At 43.6% G+C, this 25,161-nt stretch overlaps 2 protein-coding genes across 7 annotated transcripts in view; one reads left to right on the top strand and one right to left on the bottom strand.

Annotated features, from left to right (window-relative positions):
- The window catches only part of PPP2R5A (protein phosphatase 2 regulatory subunit B'alpha), a 44,715-nt gene extending 42,864 nt beyond the window's left edge, over positions 1-1,851 (top strand). For both annotated transcript variants that reach the window (XM_048057654.2, XM_066993716.1), the window contains exon 13: positions 606-1,851. In XM_048057654.2, coding sequence (XP_047913611.1) covers positions 606-738 — 133 coding nt within the window. In that variant the 3' untranslated portion in view covers positions 739-1,851. The remainder of the gene's footprint in view (positions 1-605) is intronic.
- PACC1 (proton activated chloride channel 1) lies at positions 1,433-23,261 on the bottom strand. Of its 5 annotated transcripts, none has more exons than XM_048057657.2 (8): positions 23,108-23,261; positions 19,877-19,973; positions 18,022-18,231; positions 15,765-15,919; positions 14,067-14,209; positions 8,545-8,689; positions 5,073-5,177; positions 1,433-3,494 (listed from the first exon to the last, which is right to left on the bottom strand). In XM_048057657.2, exons 1-8 carry the CDS (start codon positions 23,141-23,143, stop codon positions 3,333-3,335), a joined length of 1,053 nt encoding a protein of 350 aa, XP_047913614.2. In that variant the 5' UTR covers positions 23,144-23,261; the 3' UTR covers positions 1,433-3,332. The 5 variants fall into 5 exon arrangements, with proteins under 5 accessions (XP_047913614.2, XP_047913616.2, XP_047913617.2 ...); XM_048057659.2 differs by having other exon boundaries at positions 18,022-18,123; XM_048057660.2 differs by having other exon boundaries at positions 18,022-18,123; positions 19,877-20,036; positions 23,108-23,254.
- Positions 23,262-25,161: the final 1,900 nt, after the last annotated feature.

The following is a 25,161-nucleotide window of genomic DNA, read 5'->3' as shown; positions in this document are numbered from 1 at the left end:
TGTGGCAGCGCCGTGGCTGGCGCTGAAGCCCCGGGGTGCACAGCGCAGGAATGCCCCTGGCGTTGCTCCTGCCTGGCATGGAGTGCTCCGTCTCGGGTGGGGGAACCGGGCTCAGCTGCTGCTGCAGGGGGCTGCGCTGTCTGGAGAAAGCTCCGCTGGATAATGCTTTGTAGCTCAGCCAAGGCCTCCCGTATCCTACTAACCTACTAAACCGTACTGCTGGAGCAGGGTGTACGTGGTCCTAGGCCGGCTGAAAGCACACGCTAAGGCTCCTTTCAACAGTTGTGCTTCCACCACCCCAAAACGCTCTGTTTCTTGCTTGTTTGCACATGATAAAGAACTTCCTTAGAACTGTAGTCATCTGTGCAAAACCATGCTACAGCAATTGTTTGAGTTGGAGCAAAGTTACTGTTTTACCACTAACCTTTACTAATTTGTACGTTCACTTTTTAATAGAGCAAACTGTGATTGCCTCAAAATAGCTTTGGGGAAGAACTTAGGCTACGAATTACTAGGTGTAGAAGAACACGGTTGCTTTAGGTACCTGCATCTCCACATTGCACTTAAAAACACATCTGAAATTGATACTTCGCTCTTTCCTACAGAGAGAAAAAGAAAGAATTGGAACGTGAAGAGTTGTGGAGAAAGCTAGAGGAGTTAAAGCTTAAGAAGGCTATGGCAGAAAAGCAGAACAGCACTCACAATGTGCTAAACGCACACAGTACAAGTGCCAAATAAAAGAAATGACAACCTCTACTCGGCAGACATACTTTTTTTTGTACCCTTTTGAAATATCTAAGAATTTGCAAAATAAACCTCATCAGTATATAAACAGCCAGCTTTTTCTCTGGCACAATGTAAATGAAAAGATTTGAATTTAAATACAGCAGTTACGTGATGTCATTACCACAGCATATTGTAAATTTGTCTAATTATTGATATACTGTCACTTCCAGCGTTTCATAGAACTGAATTATCATCCTTTAATGAGTGAAATAATTACGGGAGTGGTGAGAATTATGACTTGAATTTTTGATTGTGTTGCACATAGGTGGTATAGTTTGCTATGTACATTTTTTCCTTGTTTTATATGTGCTTTTCACATCGCTGCATACTTTGGTTAAGAATATAGAAAAGGCTTCTAGTTGTGCTGTATTTTCTCAAATAAAACCAAGGTACGTTACCAGTAACGTGAAAAACGCAGTATGTGCCCCTTACAGCCTTGAAAGGAACTCTCACATGGTGCTGTTCTTGAATTTGTGATTGAATTCAGATTTAGATTTACGTGCAAGTTCACATTAGCATGAGGCAAAGTAGGAAAAGGAAAAAAAGTCAGCTTGATCAGGTCAGGATGGTCCGTGCATCTGCCTGCCGCTTGGTGAGTGCCTCTACCCCCTTCCCACTGCCTGTTGGTCCTGGGCCTACTCCAAGATTTCCTCCTGCTATAGCTGAGGATGGAGCTTCCTTTAGAGAGCCCATCAATGATGCTCCTGGTCAGCCCAAGGACTCCCTGCAGAGTAGTGTCATTCTAGAGACGATCTCGGACACCTCTGCATTAGTTTTAGCACCTTGTGGACTGAAGAGCGAGACCAAAATTGGGATTTTTTTTTTTAGTGCAGCAGGAAGGCTGTCAGTAACTAGTTCCTTGTTTTATTTAAAGAAAATGCAGTCTGCTTTTTAAAGGTGGAAAGTTGACTATAGAAGTCTTGTCTGTTTTACTTGATCAAATATTTTTCACATCTTTTATCAGAGTACCATTCCAATCTCTTAAATTGCAGTTGTGTGGAAAACTTTTGTAATGAAAGATCTTTGGGGAATTGAGCAGCATTCAATAAAGTCTTTATGTTTGTATTTAGTGCTGTAATCACATCTTTGTGCTTGTAAAGACCAGGAGAATTAGAACGGCTTTCACAAATAACCCTTGAACTGCACTACACTTGTCACTTAATGAAAAGCCATGAGTTATTTAGACAAAACTGTTAAACCCCAGTGACCCGTGCTTCTAACTTTAGTGAGTAGGGTGGAAGGATTCGTTCTGCTCTATTAAGCACGTGGGGCTAGAGGAAGAGGCAAGAGCAGGAACTGCAAGTGACTCCCTCCTCCCCTCACCTGGCTGGACACAGGAGAGAACCTGTATGTCGCATGCAGCCAGTACTGCTGCTTTTCTAAGTGCCTTGATTTCGCTCTAGAAATCACCTGGAAGTAGTACATTTTGTCCCAAAACACTTCCTTAAAAGCTCATATAAAAAGAATTTGGCGGTGCTCTTCACGTACTTACTGCTTTATTAGCACTCTCCGTTAGTAGAGGATGGAAGAAGCAAAAGTTAACTCGGCATGCTCCCTTCCTTGCAGCAAACCCTTCTGAGCAAACAGGCAGTAGTGCACTGCTGCCTTGTAGACTGCACAATTCTCATTTAGGCATCTGGACTAGTAAGGGACTTATAAGGAAGAAAAAGACTACACGCCACACAGCACAGTTAGTTAGTGCACATTCTCTGTATAATACAGAATCTCATTTAAATGCCAGGCTGATGAAAGACTTTTTTAATTCCTCAGGAAGGAAGGAAGGGTAATAGTCTTGAGAATTAGACTTTGAAATCTGTCATCAGCTCAGATGCCCAGCTCTTGAGTTGCTTGAGTGTACTTTGAGTTAGACTGATAGATTTTTGTTTTTCACTTACGTGTTTTGCCTTAATGCTCCCATTTAGATTAGCTCCTGTGAAACTCTAGCTGCAGCTGAGAGCCAGCAGTTTCAAGAGAAGGTACACAACAGCTTATTTGACCGTGTTTGTTTTAATATTAAAGTCAATACACTTTAAATCGAAAATGACATGTAATAGAATTCCAGTGTATTTTGTTTTTAACACACACTTTGGAGAGGGGAGGCCAGACCCTTTTTTTTGCATGGGCTTTCCCTTCCACTAAACTGTCAAAGTAGTAACTGCATTCTGGTAGCAGATGCAGATCGAAGCTAATGCAGAAGTTAAATAGCTTCCTGTTCTGAGAAGCATTCAAAACAGTGAATTTTTTTTATATAAAGAATTTAACTGCTACAGCATATTAGTGAATTTTCTCCTCTCTCCCCACTCCCCTCATACATTGAGGTAAGCTTGTTAAATTTGGAATAGGAAAGCACGAGTTTGTTAGCCCTGCCTAGAGTTAGCTCTTTTCTGAAGTTCAAACATCAGTTCACTAGGCTGTTACTCCAGCAGCTGTGTTTTTCCTGAAGAAAACATACCTGGTTTATATCTTTAACTGCTGTCTCGCTGAATGAAGGTCATTCCAGTTATTTTCTGTCCCTTCTGCTGTGAATAGTTAAGAGGCAGTCAGTCTCAGCTTATGTGGTTCATTGCTTGACTTCTCCTCTTCAGATGTCTCTTTCGGATTTTGATCATCCACTTAACACTTAGCTTAGCAAAGTCTGCTGCCTTAAACAGAGCCAAAAAGATGCCACAGAGAAGAGCAATCATGTTCCAAGGATTTGCTGTGATTATCTGAAAGAGATTAAAAATATTATTCCCCTCCTCTGACTTGGTACATATTATACCTATGCATTAACAAACAATTCTCTTCTTCTAACGGAAGTGTTTTGTGGCACATGCCTTCGTGCTGCACAGCAGGCCTGGAGTTAGTGCCTTTGCCACACATCTGCCTTGCTCTACGATTTTTCCAGTTCCTTCTGTGAGGAAGGAAACGCACAGATCCCAGGAGATGCCTATACTAGCTGCTAAATTCCTTTTAGACTATTTCAGCATGGTAAATTGTTTAAAGTGTTGGAGATAATTATTAAACTGCTAATTTAACCATAAGGATTACATTTACTACGTTATTTAAAGATTTACAAAAACAAGCAGTCACATGAAAGACGATATTCCAAAAGATAAACCTAAAAGAAGCAACTGCTGGAAAGCTTTAACAAGACAGCATTGTAATGCCAAACCAGGTTTTGACAGCGGCAACTGTTTCTGTAGAATTGCAGCAAGTATTTTATGTTTCTATTTTTAACTATATTTGGTTCAAAAGTAGTTAAGCTTATTTATAGTTTGCAATTCTCCTTGCACCCCTAGGCACAACGGTGGCTTCTAGGATCTCGAGATGAAGCAAGCATATCTAGGCTTAGGCAGCAATAAAGTAACACAGCTTTCAGATTCGCCACGGGGTCTGCAGCACTGATGACGGCCAGCGCACAAGTGCCCTGTCACTAGGTCACCACCCAAGCCAGAGGGTCCTAAAACAGGCTTCCCCTACTTGTAAATCACAGTGGCTTTGGGGGAAAAAAAAAAAAGGAATTTGAGAGATTTTGTTCATGACAGACCAGGTTGTCAAGCTGGGCCATTTTAAATGCCAAATTTTTAAACAGATTGACTTCACACATTTTGCTGTTCCGTATTTTTCTGGGGAGGGCAAATAGATCTTTTTCCCCTGTGCTCCCCTGGAGCACCAGATCCATCTCACATGCTTAGGCACATATACCTGCAGGGATCCACACACCTTTTAGGCACTCCCATGACTGACAGCGATCTTGTCTGGCTGCAGTACACTGAGCTGAATTTTGAGTTTGTTTTTGTTTTGTTTTTTTTTTAAATGCAGTACCAAGTTCTGGTCAGATAAGGGCCAAAAGTTAGACTAGTCAATTTATTTTTATTAGTCTGATTTAAGTCTAGGCTTCTTGCGTGTCAATTAATAGGAAGAGTCATTAAATCAATTTACCCAAGCACACTTATTTAAGCAAAATGTTCAGACTTGACCTGAAGCTACAATTTGTTAACGTACAGGGGACAGGTTTTTCTTAGCTAAGTGCACCTTTAGCTGCAAGAATAATGCTGAGTGTCACTAAGACAAGGGAAGGCCACAGATAGTCTTGAGCCCCACTTAATACTTATTACTGAATTAAAATTAAATAAATGAATAAATAAACAAACACCCCAGACCGAAATTTTAAAAATAACTACTCTTCCTCTGGTACCTCACTCCAGGTAGAAACTCAGAAGCATACATATACACATATACATATACACCATGAGCACGTATAGCCTGACAACAATTCAAGAAGGTGCTAGAAGGTTACTTACATCTTGCACGGTCTGTATAAAAGGATCTTTCCATTCAAAGACGACAAAAAACAGCTGGTCACTTCTTGGTTTAGTCCTCTGGTCAATATAGTTAACCACACTAGTCTGGGGGAAAAAAAAGGTGGAAAAGGTGCAGGTTACTTTCTTTAGTTGTGTAATCCAATCGCCTGTGCAACAGAAAAGGCTAGAAGGTGAAAACCAAGTTCAGCCAATTCAGCCTTCCTCTACCTGGAAGGTTAGGCTCCCAAAATACAGAAAGGTCGGTTTCTTCCATCCGTTCTGTGCTCATGTTAATTTCCCATTTCTCACCTAGTACAAACACTGCAGTACAGTTTTATGCTGGTAGCCAAGGCCCTTGTGATACTCAGCAATGCTGTATTATTGTACGCGACGCCCTCACACACACTGACACAGCACAACAAAGGCACAACAGCAGCGCGCACCGGGGCGGCAGCACAGGGCTTAGCCATGCACTAGCACGGCAAGTCTTACTTCACACGTGCCTTACAGGTATTCCTTTCTGTCCCCACACGCTCACAGCCCATATTCTCTTTAAAAGTCAAAATGACAGTACAGATGCACGGTTAACTTCGTATACCCAGGCAAGGACAAGCCAGATTTGTTCCAGTTGCAGGAAGGCAATAGGAGGTTTGGTATAATTCAAGGAAGAGTGAGAGGTGCCAGATCAAAGCCTTCATCTAGAGCGTTACTGCCCAAGTAACTTACTGAAAGCACTTTGTTCCAGGAACATCAAGAATACTCCCGTTAAAGACATTCTCAAGATAACTGCAGCTCAGCTTTGGAAATGCCTTTATATATCACTCTTAAAAAAAAAAAAAAAAAAACATTTTTTCCCCTTCCAGGTGTGGGGAGTTCATTTACGAAATTCATTTACCTGGGGGTAATTTGGCATTTGAAAAGTTCTCACGAATGAAGGTTAAATCACTATTATTTGCCAGAGAACTACACAATGGTGCGGGAATAATCTTTTTTGGAGAAAAAGCCAATACCTCCAGTGCTGCCCTTTAACTGAGTTACCACTTGAAACCATCACTGACTGGCACGGAGCTTTATCACATCTCCCAGGAGCTGTGATAGCCAGGGTGCAGTTTAAGATACAAGACTGATGTTATGGCCACATGAAACTGCAGTCTTAATGCCTTCCCAAGTGTGGGCCTTAAGCCATCAGGCCTAAGAGAAGCACGTATCTTGTCCTGTCTGCACATACACACACCCCGAGCCCAGAAGGAACCACTTGCAGGCAATACTAGCACAGTTTGCACTACCCCCCTACCACTGGAGGACAATACAAACCACTTGGAGCCAGCCAGTCGCCTAACAGGAAAGCTCACCAAAGTTACAGATGAACAAATGATGGAGGGACTTTGCCCTTCTCCAAACCTCAGAGGAATATCTACATCTTGGTGTGTGAACAGGGCAGTGCTGTTGCTCTTCCTGGAAGTGATGAATCCAGCAGCGCAGTTACTTCATTTCCAGGATTGTAACGGGAACGATAGAGATGAAAACTGATTCAGCAGACACTGCATGGGGAATGACCTACCACAGAAACCTCCTGCCTCTCTACCATGGCTTACTTTCTTTATGCGTACCTTCAGATTTCTGTCAGACTCCTCCCTCCACGGAGGCACCCTGTGCCCGACCAGATTTTAGGCTGTGAACACACAGAAGCACTGTACGTGTCCGTTCTGAGCATATGGGAGCTTTACCACCTCTCGTTACCCTACAGCCTATTTAATTATTGCAGCTTGCGACCACCCCAGCCATACTCATTCAAGAAAACCGCACAGCAGGAAACAACCAGTTCACACAGCTATCTAAAAGCAATGGGAAGAGCAGAAAAGACCAAGTAATGGCTACAGGACTACTTCACAGACCGACTGGCTATGCTTTTTGCCCTGGTGGTTGTATGCACCCTTCTGGCACGCTGTCGCCCAGTTTCAGACTGGAAAGGCGAATGGATTTCCTTACTCAGTTTGCGGACGTTCTACTGTCAAACAAAGAAAGTGCAATTTGTCTGAGCTATTTCAACTTGTGCTGTATTATTAATAGGTAACTGACACACAAAGTTCACATTTGTGCCAATTCCTGCTTCCTATTTTTTGTTTTAAAAAAACAGTAAGTACACTGTTCACCTACACAGATGACTGGAAAGCCCGTAACTGCTGGACTGAATGGATGCTTACGGTCACAAGAAGCTCAGCTTTTTCTAACTTTGGGTCAGCCTCTTACTTCTACTTTGAGATGTGTTAGACTTGGTCACACAAAGAAGGACTTTCAAAAATCCCACACTAGGCAAGCACCAAAGGACAAGTAAAACAGAGCTACAGGTGATGAAGGACAGACAGACCGCTGCTGCCAGTGCTTACATGACATCAGCCAACCGCTGCATCCCTTCCTTCAAACCCAGGCCTTCACTGCGTGACTGGGGGATTCTTCTGCTGCCCTCCCCTGGGGAACCAGAGGGTACCCACCTCACAGTCACGCTTCTGCTCTTCCCAAGGCTTTGCCACTTAAGCACCCTTTTCAAGTGGACCATGGACTAAGGGAAAGCATAGTAGTGTGCCTGGAAGATGGAGTATCTGAAAAGGACTGCTCTTAAAATTCTCTTTTCTCATCACCGATGAGCCTCTTCCTCTCCCACCAATACCAGGAGCAAGCTAACAGACTCAAAACACAATTATTCTCCTGTCCATTAGTGTGAACAGAACAGGAATGAAAGTCAAACTTACTTCATCTCTAGCTAAGTCTGCATCTTCCGCTTGCATATTTTCTAGCTTTAAATGATGCAAGAAGTTGAGATACTCCACATTTCTAAGGATACTCAACAGATAAAAATACCAAATCCAAACAAAAAGCAGATGTGAGAGTGCTATAAAGGGTACTTAGCTTATGTTACCTCTTCATCCTAATATCAGACCCTGTGGTAACCTAAACAGTACCTCTTTCCATTACTATTATTTAGATCATTCTTTTGAGAATCCCTACCTTGAACTAAGGTAGCTCTGTTAGTTTTTCTGCATCAGTCTCTTCAGACCCATACCTTAGACTACAGGTGTCACTGATGGCAGAGGCAGGGCCTGGAGTTTCTCACCTCTCTGTTAAGAGATGTGTCACCATACCAGTAGCAGAGCACACCACGACATTTACACTTTGACAGAGCCTCTCCACGTTGAGAAAGAACACAAGTAACTGTACAGCCAGTTCAGCTTCCAAAACCGCTCAGTGGCAAGTGGTATAACAAATGCCATTAAACAAAAGCCAGCCTCCTGATACTTCACTTCAAAACAGACAACCCCTTCCTCCAACTCATGTTGCTAAGTGCTCCAAGAGGTAGTTCTGTTAGACAATTATCATTAAAAACATGCAAATTTTTGACAGCACCCGGTTTTTAAATCAGCTAACAGGTCCTAAAAAAATAAAAAAGTCTTTGGGAAGTTAATATTATTTTTACCTCTTGTTTGAATTCAACAGTCTCACTACCATCTTCTTCCTTTGTTTTCACCAAGGACATCTTGACCCAAGTTCGAAAGCCTCCGGAAAACTTCCAGCTGGAGTATGAACTTTCACAGTCCTTCATGAATTCTGCTTTTTCTGGACTAAAGGAAAAAAAGACCCATTACTTTACTGACCAAACTCTGAGCAGTGTCAGGGCACTGAAGGCACTGAAATGTCAGGCCTACACTTCAAAGCACGTGCAAAATGCCCTTTATATTTAGATAGGCTCGATTTTAGCCTAACTAAAACATTGTTAGCAGTAATGTTTTAGCACTTGCACTCGTGTTCTTAATCGCAGAAGACCCACCTGGTGCCCTACCGTCCCAGTACTGCCTCCCCCTGCAGATCTGCTGCTTTACAGGGGAGCTGTGACTTAACACTGTGACTTTCAGACATTTTAAGTCTCCCAACACCCCTCACCCAGCAAGTGATGAAGAGGTAGCTCCAGGGCCTGTCTGGTGTCTGCCAAATGCACAGGACATGGTGAATTCACCTCTCCATTTACTTTGAGCTCCTCAGCACTGTGATTTTAGCCACTTTCACGTCACCTCCACGAAATAAGCCTATCCCTGCAGCTGCCTTTCAACAAGGTTTCACTCGAAATGAGCGGGTAAACCACTGTGATGAGTCACGAAGCATTAAAGCGCAGACTGCTGATTGTTACTAAAGATAGATTTCAGCTTATAGAGCCGTGCCAGCTTATGCTGGTCCTTCAGGCAAAGGAGAAGGAAAGGGTTTTTCACTCCGAATAAACAAATCTTCCTAGGTGAAGGCAAAGAGCATACTTTTGTTCACAAGGCAGAGGGAGCACATGGCTGGGCCTGCTGGGAGATTAAGCCATTTTGATCTTCCAGGAGAAAGATGCAAAGAAGTAAAGAAGACAAGGAGAGCTGAAGAAGCGGGCTGTTGTCCTGAAGAACAGGCCAGTCGGGAAGACTGGCCCTGCACCAGCATTGGCTGGATTTGCACTTTCCCTTTTTCCTTAGTCTTCAGAATTAGGGCTCCTTTTCTTTCTACAAACAACTTTTTGAGAGCAACTTTTTGCTCGGGCAGATAATGATAGGACATGGGGGGAATAGTTTAACTAAAAGAGGGGAGATTCAGATTAGATGTTAGGAAGAAATTCTTCACTCAGAGGGTGGTGAGGCACTGGAAGAGGTTGCCCAGAGAAGCTGTGGATGCCCCACGCCTGGAGGTGTTAAGGTCAGGCTGGTGGGGCCCTGGGCAACTTGATCTAGTGGGTTGGAACTGGATGGTCTTTAAGGTCCCTTCCAACCCAAGCCATTCTGTGATTCTGTGGTATCTTTATCTATCTGTACCATTAGCTGTTTGCTTAGTTGTCCCAACAGGATGGTAGCGCACTTCTCCAGCCCCCACTGAGAAGATTTGGGCAAAGCATCACAGCAAACTCCAACACCTGACTGCTTCTTGCCGTACAAACCACTGACGTAGGGAGACCTACCCTGGCAATTATTTCTTCCCCTTTTGGTGTATGGGTACAGCAGCAGCCGATGGGACAGTCAGGAAGAACATGGTACTTTGCCACTCGGAGGAACAGACATAATTAGCACCCTGCCAGCCAGTCACACGCCTAATGCATGACTCAACACAGCATCCCAGCGCAGCTTTCCAAACCAACGTGGAAAATTGAGGCAGGAAGCTATGACATGGAGCTGAGCACTACAGCCACAACGCACTCGGTAAGCAGGCAGCAATACAGTACTTTGCCTGTGACAGTAATTGTGGGCTTGAAAAAGAAACGTTAGAATCTTAGGAGAAGCAATCTGAGACGGCATCTCCTTGCGCGCGCCCGTAACCCAGGCCACTGCCAAAGAGATGGGGGGGAAGAAAAAAAAAAAAGGAGGGAGGGAAGGGACAGAGCAGAGACACAAAAGCTTTGCACAAATAATAGCAGAGGGCAAGCAACGTTTGAGAGTTCCCCTGTGCTCAGGGAACTGGAAACTCTCTGACAGCCATGGGATGTAATAAAGGGTCAGATGTGGTACCGAAAGTCTCGACCCTTCTGTGTTGTTATTTATTTCTCTGCGTGCAGCAATCCAGACCAAAGAAGTAAAGATGAAGCTCCGTTTAGACACAGAAATAATCTCTGACCTGTTCAGACTGGTATTTATCATCTCACATGACTAGAAGTTATTTTACATGCTAAGCTAACAATAGTTTTGACAGTAATATGTTCAGAGGATTTTCTTCTTAAATCCATATTACACTAATGATAGTTAAAGAAAAGAACTCATATTTTTAGCTACAATTTTTGGGTAATTTGCAAGGGTTTCATTATTTCCTTCCCTCCAATTAATATGGCACAGCAGCTGCCACTGTCTTTAAAAAAAAAAAAAGAAAAATACAAAAGAAAAAAAACAGTGGCAGTACCCTTCCAGCTCAGTCCAACAATAGCATATAGTTCAGCAGTGCTCTGTGAAGGCCAGAACAAAACCAGCAAGCGCTGCCAGCTTCATGCAGTCTGTTGATCCAATTTTAACACAAGAGCTGCAGAGAATAAAACCCTTGACAGAAACAACTGGACCCTGAGTCCTTACCACTTGCTATGCCTCAGGAAAATCCTTAAAGATACAAGAATCCAGATGCCACTTTTATTATTGCTTATGACATGATTACTGTTCACTGATACGATTATTGTTATTTAAAGCAAAAGCAAGCTGCACAGAATAGTGCCTGCAAAGAAGCTGTGCTGTCGATACAGCTGGACTACTCTCACCAATTTCAAAGGTGTTCAGATTGTGATTTAAGATGAAGGAATACCTACACACATATTTTACAGCAGTCTGCCTATCCATTCCATCCTCAGCTCTTTGCAGCCATTGCAAATAAAACTGTAAAGGTGATTGTGATAGCTGATGGGTTTAGGACGTAGCTCAGGGTCTTTAATAGCACTTTACGTTGGTTGCTGGGCACGGTGCTAAGAGCATGCTCTCATAACCCCTAAGTGAGACACTTTGTCAGGAAAAGTAGTTAACAGCAGTGAGCGTTTGAAGCCCTTAGAGGCTATATGGAAGGACAAAATTACACTGTCGATACGCAACAGTTCCTAAGGATATCAGTCCAGACCTTCCAGCAGCTAAATTTAGCAGCAGCTGACGAACCGGAAGCCATTTCTGCTTCCTCTCCTGCTGGAAGCTGGACAGAACAATGCCACATCCAAACGCACCCCACACATGCATGACATTTCACATGCTCAGGAGAAAACACAAGTTTTCGGCCTGCTCCAAACCTGTCCAGTTCGTGCCCTGGGACGCCGGGAGAGCACTACACAATCCCAAGTGAGGTGAGGCATGCAGTTTGTACTGAGCTTTGGAGGATGCTGCAAAAGAGACAGTACCAAAGCATCTCGCACACACTGGTTCTCTGTCTGTACTCTACCCAGACACGCAGATCATCTACCACCACATTTAAAGGCCTACACGCCTTCGCCAAATTTCACCATTACCTGGGCTGCTTCCAAACCAGCCTTACCTCACGTTCCTGTCTGCCACAAACAGGCACAAAGGATGCATCCCCAAACAGACAACATTTCCTGCCTTTTGCATTGCTCCAAGCATAACCCAGGCTCAGCCTTCATGCCCCAGTCTCAGTTCTGCTGCCTTCCAACAGAGACAAAGCAGCTTCTTTAGGAACAGCGTGTCACTTCCCCTTCTCTTCAGGGACTGATTCTGCCATCTAACCTGTCAGACCTGGGAAACCTGGAGGCAAGAGGTTGCAACCCCAGTTTCTCCAGGCAGCTTACGGGTGATTCTTGCTTATTCACCTACTCTGGCACAAACACAGCCTTCCAGCTAGGACCTTGGCAATACTACTTACTGTTGTTTTGCACACCTAACCTACCTTTGCACAACACGTGGTAGAAGCATTTCGGACAGCGGCATGCAGACCGCTGTGCAGGAAGAGACGCTTTACATACTGCCAGCTTCAATGGGACACGCATGTTTTAGTTTGGAAACAAACAGCTCTTTAAAATGGCTTATCTGCAAATTGGTACAACGGGCAGAGAAACGTGGCTTCCAAGACTTGAGCATACTTAGTCCGATTTGTGTCTTGGTAAGTTCGCTCGTTCTGCAAAAAGACAGCGACCAGATGCAATGCAACCACACCTTCTGATCTCTCCTCCACTGACATTGTCTCAGGCAATGCTCGTGTTTCGAAGCACAGACCCAACCGTGCACCTCACTGGAATCAGTCCCACTGTACCTACCGCTAACTGCAGCACGAGCCACAAAAACTGAGAAAAATCCAATGCACAAGGAACAAACAGCACCTTCTCCATCACTACTCTCCATTACTCTCCGGTGTTTTCTCATACTGAAACACAAAATACCTGGAATGCTAGAGGCGTCTGAGGTGCCTTTGTACAGTTACAGGAAGTACGTGATAACTTAAGCTTAATGTCTGTCTCCTCCACTGAACCAGAAACACTTCGTAAGAAGCGAATTCAGACAACTGGTCTTTGGCCACCCACAGATACTGTGACTGAACACTTTCAGCCTTTGCTCCATCTGAAAAACACCAGCATGATCATGCCCAAGCTTCCAAAAATGCTTCGCTGCAATAAAGTGTTACTTCTCTTCCCCTCCATCACCTTAATTCACTCTGCATATGCCCTTTATCCACTCTCCTTTTTTCACTTTGCATCCAGCCATTACCAAAGTAAGGCTTTCTATTAGGTCTCACTGTGACTAATGCCTCTTGACTAGCTTTTTATCTGGATCACAGAGAGAAGAACAGAACTTGAATTTAAATTAAAAGCAAAAATTAAGCAACTTAAGTATGGAGTTTATTCTCACCAGCAAGGAATAAGAGTGGGGCTTTCAAGAAAGTTCAATACAGGATTAATTCCACTCCTAGTAAAATTAGCAAAAGGTTGATCAGTCACTCCAATGGCATCGCTATCAAATCAAAACAAAGTATTTTTAAAACCCCCATCTACAAAATTACATCATCCTTTAGAATCTTAAAACTAGCAGTACAAACACAGTTAATCTTTCAATGAAATCAATGAAACTAATTGATCTAGGGATCTGATCTTTATAGTAACTGCTTAAAAAAATAAAAAGAGGTAGAGAAACATTTTCGTTCTTAGTGCCCTTCATTATCACACTGCCAAGTACAACCCACTTCCTGATCACCCACAGCAGTGGACAGCAGCAAGACAGTGAAAACTTCAAAACTTATAGAAAGCGCAGCAGCAAATGGCTGAAGCTCAGCTGAAGGGCACTTTCTGTCACTGAAAGTATCCTCAATTCATTTTCTAAAGTGAGATTAGTAATCTAAGACATGAAAGTCCAACAGAAATAACCCAAATTTTTTTTTTTTTTACTTTTTTTTTTAATAAAAAGAATCATCATAAAAGCCTCTCTAACTTTCCACCCAAAATACCTTCCTTGCACTAGTATTGCTGTGGTTGCAAGTTCAATGCTGTTACAGGTTCATCATCCCTTTACATACCTGTTGATGAACTCTTGGAAAGAAGAAAACAGAAGGTAGTCAATGGCACTAAAATCTTGGTCTGTTTCATTTAAATGAAACTGCAAAAACACCAGTTCCTTCTTCTTCACATCACGAGGGCCTTGAACAACCAAAGCATACTTCTATAAGCAGACAAAGAGACAGTGAGAGTAGGAGAGGAATCCTCATTTCCCATTCTTGAATTTGCCATCTCACTAATACTCTACATAAATCTAACACACATTGAGATTTTCCTGGCCTCTAATAAGTGCACACCTATTAAAATATCCCCAAATAATGCCTGCTTTGGTATTAACAAATTCCTCCTTTTGGTTGTAAAAATGAAGTCTCTAAATCAAGATTTAGTGTTTTGCTAAGAAATCTGCTCTAGTTCCATCCCAGTCATTTGGGTTCATGTGGAATTACCAGTCAAGGCTCTGCAGCCTGCATTCTGCAGACAGACAATCAAAAGAGTTTTAGGCATTACAGCCTAGGAACTTTCAGCTCTTGACATGAAACAAGTTAATTTGCAGTCTGATGTGGAGAACATCAGGCTTGTCCTCGAGAAAGGAACAGTTTCATAGCCCCAAGCTCCTTAAGCAAGCTGCTGAGGAGGGATGAGGGGAAGAAAAAGACAGAAAAAAAAAAGCTAGCTAGCAGGCAGAATACAACTTAAAGTAGTGCAAGAATTACACTGGACAGCAAGCTGTTGCTTGCAAAATGACTCCACCCATTTGACCATGGCTCTATGTGGTTCAGAGGTCTGCCTCACTGCCTCTCCATTCAGTTGCAGGACTAGAGCCTATGGGATCCACAAGTTTCTAAATAAACCTACCACACAGCATAAAAGGCAGGTTCTTAGTTTGTTAAAACATGTAAAAATAATGCGATACTGGGAGAAATTAAATATTAAGACTTAAAGTATTATTTTCAAAGATATTAAGGAGCTGCTTCCCAGAAAGAAATGGTGACTGGAAAAAGGCAAGACATGAAGATGGGGAAAAAAAGGTGACCAAAGAGGTAACTAAATTGTTTGCTCGTGTTTAGTTTCCTTAGAAAGGGCCTGAGCAATAACTTTAGATGAGATACAAATGATCATATTTAATAGTTTATTTTCTGAACATTTACCTGTACAGAGGCCAAATTCCCTGTGTTTTTAAGAGGAATTTAAGACAGATATATCAACATATCATCTTATAGGCACACAACACTTCAATACAATGAAATGCTTTGGCGTCCAATTAAGAATTTTTCAAGTGTGACAAAAATAGTATTTAACTCCTAGCAAACACACAAAAAGACAGAAGTTATCCTGTTTTAAATGACATAACTGCTACTGCTTTCAATCAATCTTAGATTTACATTATCAAGGAGTTTGCTTGCCAATTCATTCAGGAGAGGAATTAAGGGAGAGTTTCATTGTGAAAAACAAGACTCCTGTTCCATTCAGGTTTTCATGTTGCACACAACCACATGACAGCTGATCATTCCTAACATATATACACACTGACTGGGGTCTTTTACATTTTTGAAAACAATAGGATAGGTGGCTTGGAAAAAAAAAAAGAAAAAAAAAAGCAACCAACCCTTCCCCAGAAGCAAGGATATTTTGCAGCACTTCAGAAATATTTTTATTTTCAAATACCATTACAAGCAGAAACCCCTCACTGAATAAGGTTTATTCTATTATATTATTACCATTGTTTGATTAGTAAAAGGATCTGTGTAGTTGATTCTCTGAGTGGTGCACTCAATTTTTCCTTGCTGACCTGGATTTATCAGAGGCGGAATGTGATCATAGTAATGATGCTTGCAGCTAAGCAGCCGAGCCTTGCCTGGGTAAAAGGCAATACCTGTTTCGGGAGAAAAAACATTGAGAAGAGTTGACTTCTTTCTTATGTTCGTAGATTTTCATTCTGGGATTTAATCCCACAGGATACTGAGCTATCTTGCCAAAATCCAGCAAAACAATCAAATTAAACTACGTGCTCGAGTATTTTCCTGTAGCAGGACAACAGTGCCAGCCACATCAGGACAGAAGCTCTGCAATGCGTTGCAGAAAATCCAGGTTCCAGTTCAGTAACCACAACTAAAAGTTCACAGAAGTGACTAAGTTTCCCTAGTCCTCCCACAAGCCTGCAGCTAATGAATGAGTTCCTCTGGCCCCAAATGAGAAGAATGTGTAAAGTAAGCTAGGAGACCACTGAAGTCAAATGGGACATGAAGTGCTTCAACATGTACATGTTTCCAGATACTGTCATTTAACACGTCGTATTTTCACTGGAAAAAGCACATGTACTATACATGAGAGATTAAAGGTCACTGGCTGATCTCATAAAAGCAAAAAGATGCTCTTCAGAACATCTATTATCTTCTGTTCACAAAATATGTCACGATAAAAATCAAAGCCATAAAACAAGTACTAACTGTACCAATCCCTTATTATTTTTATTGCTAGGTAGGCAGGCTACTTCTTCACCTTTATGGAAATTCATTCACATGTATATACCATAAGTCTGTGGTTCCTCAGCAAGAGCAAGCATTAAAAAAAATCTCAGTCACCTCAGCTGTAGAAAGCCAGCAAAATACAAGACCCAAAACCAAAAATCCTATTATGCCACATTTAGTATTGGAAACAAACTTGCCTGAAGATAATTTAGATGAACTACCAAAAAAGTGTAATTTATTAGATACGATTAACTCACACAGCTGAGATGGCCTGTCCACCAAAATGCAAGACGTCAAAGTAGTCAGAATACATCAGTCTAAGACTGCTTTCTTTCTTTCTTCAGTGCTCCATGCTTGCAACTTGACATCTCATCTAACCTTAACAGAGCAATGAAGCAAAGGGCTACATTAATTTATGTTCTCTGACCTGGCAGGAATCCCCTGCTGATACTTCTGGATTTATAAGTATGTTGCTCTGTTTCTTTCAATGACATTTTCTTCCTGTTGCTGCATAAAAAGTTCACATGGAGAAGAGAGAAAAGGGAAAAAACAAGAAAGAAAAGGGAAAACACCTGCTTAATTTACTGTCAAAGCTATACAGGTCAAATTCAGAGACCTACTAAGAGAGCTGAGCCTAATTAACCATACAGAAAAAAACACAGGAATACAACAACAACACTCACCTTTCAACCACAGGTACTGGAACAGTGATTTGTAAAATGTGGCAAGACATTAAAGTAGACATGTTATTTTTTAAATTGGAAACTGACGTACAAGTAGCTTCCAATGCTGTTTGAGCTGCACTTGCTGCCACAGCTCTCTCTATGTATGAATGGTTACTGGATAATTTGACAAAAAAATAATATCAGAACTCAATATTCAAAAAAGGTTTCTGCAGAGTAATCCCTCCTGCAAACTGCAATACAGTTTTCTAGTGCCACATCACATTTTTATGCCAACACTCTTCTCTGCAGCCACATCACATTGTCGTTGCCTTCTGATGTGATATGGCATTGTAAATAATGCACAACAGTAGGAAGTGGCACTGTGGGTTTTTTTGTGGTTTGTTTGGAGAATCCACCTTCTTAACTGTCAACAGCACTTCCCTGCCCAGCACAGGAGTGAGATCATGGTACAGATCCTATGTGCTACCCTGCTTGAATGATACTGTTTTGGGGGTATTTCATGAGGAATTATCTTCTTTCCCTAAAGGAGGGCTCATTCTAGAGTGTGCAAACATTTCCTGTCTTTCAAATGTTGCAGCACATTCCACAGCTGCTGTCATTCATGTTATTGGCAGGAACCCCCATATATCTGTCCTATAATGTTAACACTTCCATGCAAAGTCAACACAACACAGAATTAAAAAAAAAAAAGGGCAAGTAAAAGATCTGGGTCAAAGCATTATATGCACTCTGGGCCCTGGGGAATCAACACTGAAAACGTAGAACAGTGCAAGATCAATGTGAACAACAACTCTACCCATTCTGTTTGTTACCAGACTTACCGGGTGCATCGTACAAGGACACTTCTTTGTAAGAGACAGACATCACGGGGTGCTTGAGCTTCTCCCTGAAGTCACTGATGGTTTGGTAGACAAGGAATACAGCTACAGCCATGAGTAGCAGATAAATAAACAGGAGAATTACTGAAAAAACATTCTTTAGGCAGGTCTTGCTGAAACGCAAAGAAGGGGCACTGGTACCCAGTTCACTATCTGGAACCAAACAGAATATGAATTAGGACTTTAAAACACAGATTTGGGGGCTGAATTTATGTAGTGTTGATTTAAAGATCAACCGCTTGAGAGGAAAGTAAATCTCAAACTCAGCTTGATCTAAAAAAACACAACTATTGCTGTTTTTAATGATCAATGAGACAGCTGCTTCCTTCTCTGGCATGAGGCAGTCTTTGGATGCTTGTGCCCTTTTTTTTTTTTTCCACATGTTGAATTTGGCATTCACTTAAGGACATGGCAGGAAACAAGGTTTATTTTCAAGAATGTCAACCCACAAATAAAGTTCAAAGTTCATAAGAAACAGTTAATGGTCAGTCTTTCCTCCTGGAAAATACAACTTATTCCCCTCCACCTTCCAATCGGAACTGATTCTGATCACATTTAACATGTGTGTCAGCAGAGAGATTTTAATATTCTAATAATGCAAATAGCTGCGTAAGAGCATATTATGCCTCCACCATAGTAGCAGTGACTATGCATTTGCTACCCTCTCATATCTGGAGTCTAATTCGTAACTCCTTGTGCATACTGCAGAAAGTTTCACAAAAGAAGGTTTCTTCCAATTATATCTAGAAAAAGACAGACCCGATTCCTTCTTCCTTGCCTCTAAAGCTTATCCTCTGAAGATCGTCGCAGTAGTCTCACCTGTACACACAGAACTACACAAATGCTTTTTCCCCCCCCATACTCCTTGCATTCTCCATTCCTTTTGACAATACTTGTAAGGAAAAGGTTTAGGTACTCGAGTTACATGTCATATTTTGATTGTCAGCAATATATGGCTGAACACACAAAACAAGCATTAAAACCCGACATATAGGGGATAAATAGGCATATTTTATACTGACTTTTCTGTGTTGTGTAATTTAATGAGTCAGGCCCTCTCAGGCTATGCCACGCTCTGCTCTTCAATTATAACAGCATGGTTTGGTATTTGGTCCTTACCACAGCAAACACTAGCCTTATTGTAGCTCCTGTTGAGCATATAACCTCATATAAAGGTCCGTGGCCACGCACGTGTTCTGAAGTTCATTGCCAGGAGATGTCAGCCAAGAAAATTAAGACCTTGATATGCATAAAATTGCACTACTAACAAAACAAAACAAAACGCCCTCTTAAACAGCTGCAAAACATTTAGGGGATACTCACTTCATGTTGGCTTACCTTACCACCCAAATCTGGGCTGCAATAAGCCCATTTAACACTGCTCCACACTCTCCAAAAGCAGGTCCAAATAGTCTAACTAAAACCTGTTTTGATGCCTGTGTTTTGTACTGCATCTTGCTCACGTAAATCTGGCACAGACTTTGTTTGCAATCCACTGCCATCACAAACACTGCAACTCAGGAAAGATACAGCCAGCACAAACGGCAGATGACATACTAAACTATCTCAGAACCAGGTGTGACAAATCTTCTTTGACTGAGCACATTTCATGGCAAAGAAACATTCTCATCTCAATCCCTAGAAAAGCTCCTTAGCTTTCCAGCTACACTTATTCCTCAAAGTAAGTCACTTAGTGTTTTTGCTCTCACAAGTGCAATTAAAAAAAAAAAAAAAAGCTTGCACAGAAGCAGCTTATCAGTCACTTTAAATTGGTAGTTTTTTGGTCAATAGTTCTCACCTGGTAAAATAACAGAGCTGGCATCTTCATGAACTCCCATCTCTCCTCCTCTCTCCTCTGCTGGGTTTCCAGATACTCGCTCCACATCTTCACTCAGCTGTGTAGTTAAAACAGTGGTTCAATTTCCAAACATGCTCTCAACTTGAAATTGCTGGAATTTCTATGGTACAAATAAGAGAGGCTCCAACTAACCAAACACACAAAAACATGCCCCCAGTCCAAGAGCACCCAGAACCCGTTCCGCTTTGCACAATTCAAGAGTCACATTTGCGTAGACCTATACCTGAAAATTACATGACTTGCACACTGCAAAAGGGAAAAATGGCATATTACATTTAACCTACTTCTAGCCTGCTCCTTTAAGGATAGCATCACCTCTTCTTTCGAGATCAAAGTAATCGTTCCCCTGGCAGCTTCAGCTCACGCTGAACCCCCAATTAGAGCGATGCCTTCTGAAATAAGCAGGAACTCCGTCCTGTCACTCAAGAACATATCTTTAGGTATAAACAATCCACAGCACAAACCAGCAAACAGACCATTAGCACTTCTTAATAAAGGTGCATAAAAAGTAAATTGCGTTTGGACAGGTATTAGGGCAAATAACTCAAACGCAGTCCCAGCCACTTAGGTAGGTGGGTCATTAAAGTACAATGAACACCCCCAACATTTCTGGTACTTATTTGAGCTCACTATAAGTATTACTCGGTATTAGTGGTTATGCAACTAATTAGCCTCCCAGTGTTTCTAAATCAGCAGCAGAGACCAGATGTTTTCTTGTTTTGCTGTTCAGAGCTCTGTGCCCAAACTGCCAGGACACCTCCATCGAGGTCAGAAGCTTGCCGCATCAGATAGGCATCACACGAGATCATGAACTGCTGGATTTCTTTCCCTCCCCCGTGTGTTAAACATATCTACTCTATGTTCCCCAAGCTGCTTTTATGCCAGGGAACAACACACAAATTACAGCACGGTGAGCAGGGGCCTAAGCTTGCAGCCTATCATGTGTTGCACAGGAACTGTCCAAGCTAACCACTCGGTATCAAATAGCTAATTAAGTAAGGGTCCTACTTTAAGGCAAACAGGTGAGCAGTTAATGCAGTAGCCACACTGAATACTGTTAAACTTTACTCCCCCAACTTACTTAACAGTAACACACATTAATCCGTAATGAAATATTTTTCTTTCATGCAACTCTAATTAGGCATCAAAATTATCATCATCATTACACCACTAACAAATCATCATTAGCACTTATTAGGAAAGAGTCCACTCATTTCACATCTCAGAAGACTGACGTAAAGCCTCCATCACCTCCTGACGTACTTCTGTATTCGTTTCCACCATCCAAAGCAAGTTGAAAGCATTAACCCCATTGTTTTTAAATGTTTTGCACATAAATAAAGTATGATTTCCCATGGTGTGAGGCAAGGAGCACACAGGTAAATAACAGGCTACACACTCAGCTCATTTGCAGGAGACTTACTGGAGTACAACTGAAGATACTTGTTTCAATTACCTGCATAAAATAAACGAAATTTAAGACGGCCTTAATTTAACTTCTGTAGGGCCACATCAGTTCTATTTGTTTACCTGACCCGAAACCAGCTATTCTGACACAGGAAGAATATTCACTGGGCCTTTTGTACCGGTTTTGCTAAATCAGCTAAATAGCCGGTTCCAGTTATACCCGTGCAAATTCCTCACAGCAGAGCTGATCCAAGCAGCTGCCACAAGTCACTGAGGCACTGCAGTTCCACAGCTGCCTCCCACACCTCTCTGGTTGGGCTCCCGGGTACAGACACCTCCTCGGCTGAGGTGATGTAGAGGGTAGGTGACCTCTATTTCTGACAGCAAGAAGGTATCAACACAAGGTTAAAGGAGAACTCCATCTGCAACACTCACTATCCTCTCAAGAGGATCTACGGTGGCTCTAACACATAGGAAAAGAAAAAGTCAGAAGAATGCAATCTCTCAGCATTCCTAAGAAACAAACAGGAAAACAATATGTGACCACATTTTATCATCTCTACAAGGCAGGCGGTCTCACATGCCCTTCACGCATACCACTGGTACAGCTAGTCAAAAGCAGGGAGCGCTCACATTGCCTCAGGTGCACTGAGCTGAGCTGAGACACAAGACCAAGCCCCCCCCCACCCCCCAAAAATAATAATTTCGCTGCAAATCCCAAGCACCTGACCGGACAAGACGTGAAGGTAGGCAAGCACGCCCACTGAGGCCACTAAGAGCCCGCGCTGCTCATGGCCCACCGCGGCATCACGCCGACGTACAGGGCCGCGCTCCTCCAACACGCTGCACGGCTGTGCCAGCTGATCCTGGCTCCTCCAGAAACTCGGGCAGAATCCCCAGCGCACAGCAATCAGCAGCAGGGAACCAAGGGTGTTCGCGCCCACAGGCCGGCTCTTCCCACGTGTTATTTTTGATAAAGAGGCGAAGCGCGGTGCCAACGTGCAAGGAACAGGGACGCGCAGGGCAGTTAAAGCTATCAGAGGACGTGGAGATAGGATAGGACACCAAGAGCAGGGAGGGCACAAAACAACTTTGTTCAGCAATCCTCAGGGCTCCACACGCAGCTGAGTGGGAAACAACAGCAGGAGCTTGCTCGCAAGCCAGCAGCTCCCCTTCAGTGGTGCAGGCAGAAAGGCACGGGACAAAGGGAGGTTCAGGACCGGTGATCGCAGGCGTTTCAGCACCCGGCTGGGGGCTGGGGAGGCACGGAGGAGCACAGCTGCTGCGCTCACAGCACCCAGGCAAGCACCAGGGGGCTTGGGCCAGCCCAGGGCACGGGGAGCGGTGGCAGTGCCACACAGGGGCACCGTGCACAGCCAGTCCGTGCCGTCAGGCATCACCACGGCACGGCTAACCGTCCCGAGCACTCCTACACACACGCCTTTACACGAGTCAGTTTCATCCCGATAACCGCGGGGTAAAGCCTTCCTAGCGGACACAGCCCTCAGGCAAGCGGAGAGCTCCTCTGTGCAGGTCTATTGCCGCTCCACCGCCTCCCAGCCCGCCGTGAAAACCCCAAGCAGAGCCCCAACAGCCAGCACCACGAGAACGCGAAGCCCCGGACAGCCCCACGGCACCATGCCCAGCGGACACAGGCGCCCACCCGCACCGCCTTTACTCGCGACAGGCAACCCGAAGCCGCCGGCGAGCCCGCCCAGAACCGGAGGGGGGGCTCACGCTGCCGCTGCCGGCCCCAGCCCGTACCTCCTGGTAGGACCCAGCCACCTCCGGCCTCAGCATAGCCCCGGCACGGCACTGCCCGGCCCGGCCCGGCAGGGACACGCAGGCGCCGGGTGCCCCCCCCGCCGGCCGCTGCCCGCCCCGCCGCGGGCTGCCGGGAGCTGTAGTCCGCGGCGCCTCGCTGAGGAGAGCGGGGAGCTGGCGCTGCGAGGCCGGCTGAGAGATCAGCGCGGTAATTCCCTTCGGTGCCGGGTTTTGAGGCGTGTTTAGGAATCTCGGCCCAATTCTCCTGCTCTGCGTAACGTGACGTTGGGGTTCTCCTCACAGCGAAAGCGGTTCTTTGTGAGGGTTGTAAGAACGTTTCCCTCCGGGGTAATTACATCAGTGTGCTCCTTAGTGATGGAGAAACCTATTTTATTTTATTTTATTTTATTTTATTTTATTTTATTTTATTTTATTTTATTTTATTTTATTTTATTTTATTTTATTTTATTTTATTTTATTTTATTTTATTTCATTTTATTTTATTTCATTTTATTTTAATTTTATTTTATTTTATTTTATTTTATTTTATTTCATTTTATTTTAATTTTATTTTATTTTATTTTTACCTTACCTTACCTTACCTTATTCTACCTTATTTAACCTTATTACCTCAGACACCTCACAACACAAGCTGTCCCAGGCAAGAACGACCCAACTTAAAACACTTTTTCCCGCTCTCCCTGAGAGGCACAGGGTGTATTTGCTCCCTTGGGGCTGCCAGCCATGCACCGAAGCAGGGGCCCAGCCTGGCACAGCAGCACCGATGATGGGGTGCTCCAGGAAGATAAAAGACCAAAAAAAAAAAAACCCCACCAAACAACCTCATAAGACCTGACTCATGAGCCATCCGTACACAATTACCTATTTTTCTTCCCCAACGTGTAATTGGTAACATTTCATAATCAAGGAAAAGCACGCAAAACATTTCTTGCACCGAGACGTAACGCTGCGGTAGAGTTGCTGCTGACCATTTCCCTGTGCCTAGGACCCACAGCCAGTACGTTAATAACCAAGAACTGAAGTCCCTTGACGACAGCATTCCTAATGCACAGCCTCTCCTTTCCGAAATGATACTTTAGGTCTCGTTACTCATTTTGCACATCGCTGTGGCTCAAAGGCAGGCTCTAGCTCACCCCCAAATCCCTAACACTTCTGACAGATGTTGGCTGCTATTCAGCACTTGCTGCCCTCCCTGGGGAGACACTAATAAGTAATTATTTCAGAATAATAGGTAAGTGTATAATGTGACTTGAACCAAACTGACAAATTAGTCTTCTGCATATTTCCCAGCAGCATGGGTCTCTGCTGGAAGCCATGCAGGATGTTTGCAGGCAGAGTAACCAGGCAAATGCCAGAGCTATTTCCAGTGCTGTTATAGGAGGTCTTGCTTGTGCATAACAGGAGCGCTCAGGAGCTGTTCTCTCCAATCCCTTACTAAAGGTCTCTTTTCTGCTTGACATTTCCTATCTGTCTTGTGGCGTGTGAAGGCAGCAGATGGAAGTGAGGCACAGACAGGGTGGGAAGCCCAGCTATTTCTGGGGCAGAATAGGCAAACTTCGCTGCTTGAGGAGAATCACAGAAACAATTTTTAAGCCATCACTGTAACAGCAGCGATACCCAGCTTGCCATGCCACAGAGCAATCCACTGCATTCAGATCCCAGGCAGCCTCAGCCTCTTGCTTCTCCCTGCCCTGGCTCTGCAGGCTCGGGCCAGCTCCCTGGCACAGGGGTGTGTCTTGTGGCTGTCACCTGTCTTGTGGTTGTCACCCCCACGGCCTGCTCTGCTGGGCTTCTCGTCTGGTGATGCTTTCGTTGACCAGAAGAGATCTAAGGAGATGCTGTTTTGGGTTTGCTGCCACACCTCTGCTTACACCAATGCACCCAACTGCCTGGGGAGAAAGGGCTGTCCCTCAAGCAATGGGTGTCCTCCTGAGGTGGGCTCATGGATTTTAGGCAAGAAGAGTTTATACACAATCCTTAAAGAGCAGACCCACTTCTCTCTCCCTGCTGAATTGCCTGGCCGCCAGGGCTCT

This window comes from Anser cygnoides, chromosome 3 (assembly GCF_040182565.1).
Source record: "Anser cygnoides isolate HZ-2024a breed goose chromosome 3, Taihu_goose_T2T_genome, whole genome shotgun sequence".
NCBI classification, from domain to species: Eukaryota; Metazoa; Chordata; class Aves; order Anseriformes; family Anatidae; genus Anser; species Anser cygnoides.
This window is presented reverse-complemented; position numbering and strand designations above follow the sequence as displayed.

Excerpts from the sequence above, each read along its gene's own strand:
- PACC1 (XM_048057657.2), bottom strand. The coding sequence starts at position 23,143 with ATGCTGAGGCCGGAGGTGGCTGGGTCCTACCAGGAG. Across the intron at positions 19,974-23,107 it reads TGGCTGGGTCCTACCAGGAG|CTGAGTGAAGATGTGGAGCG; the intron begins GTACGGGCTGGG and ends TTAACTACACAG. Across the intron at positions 14,210-15,764 it reads CTTTTACTAATCAAACAATG|AAGTATGCTTTGGTTGTTCA; the intron begins GTAATAATATAA and ends GTCTGCTTATAG.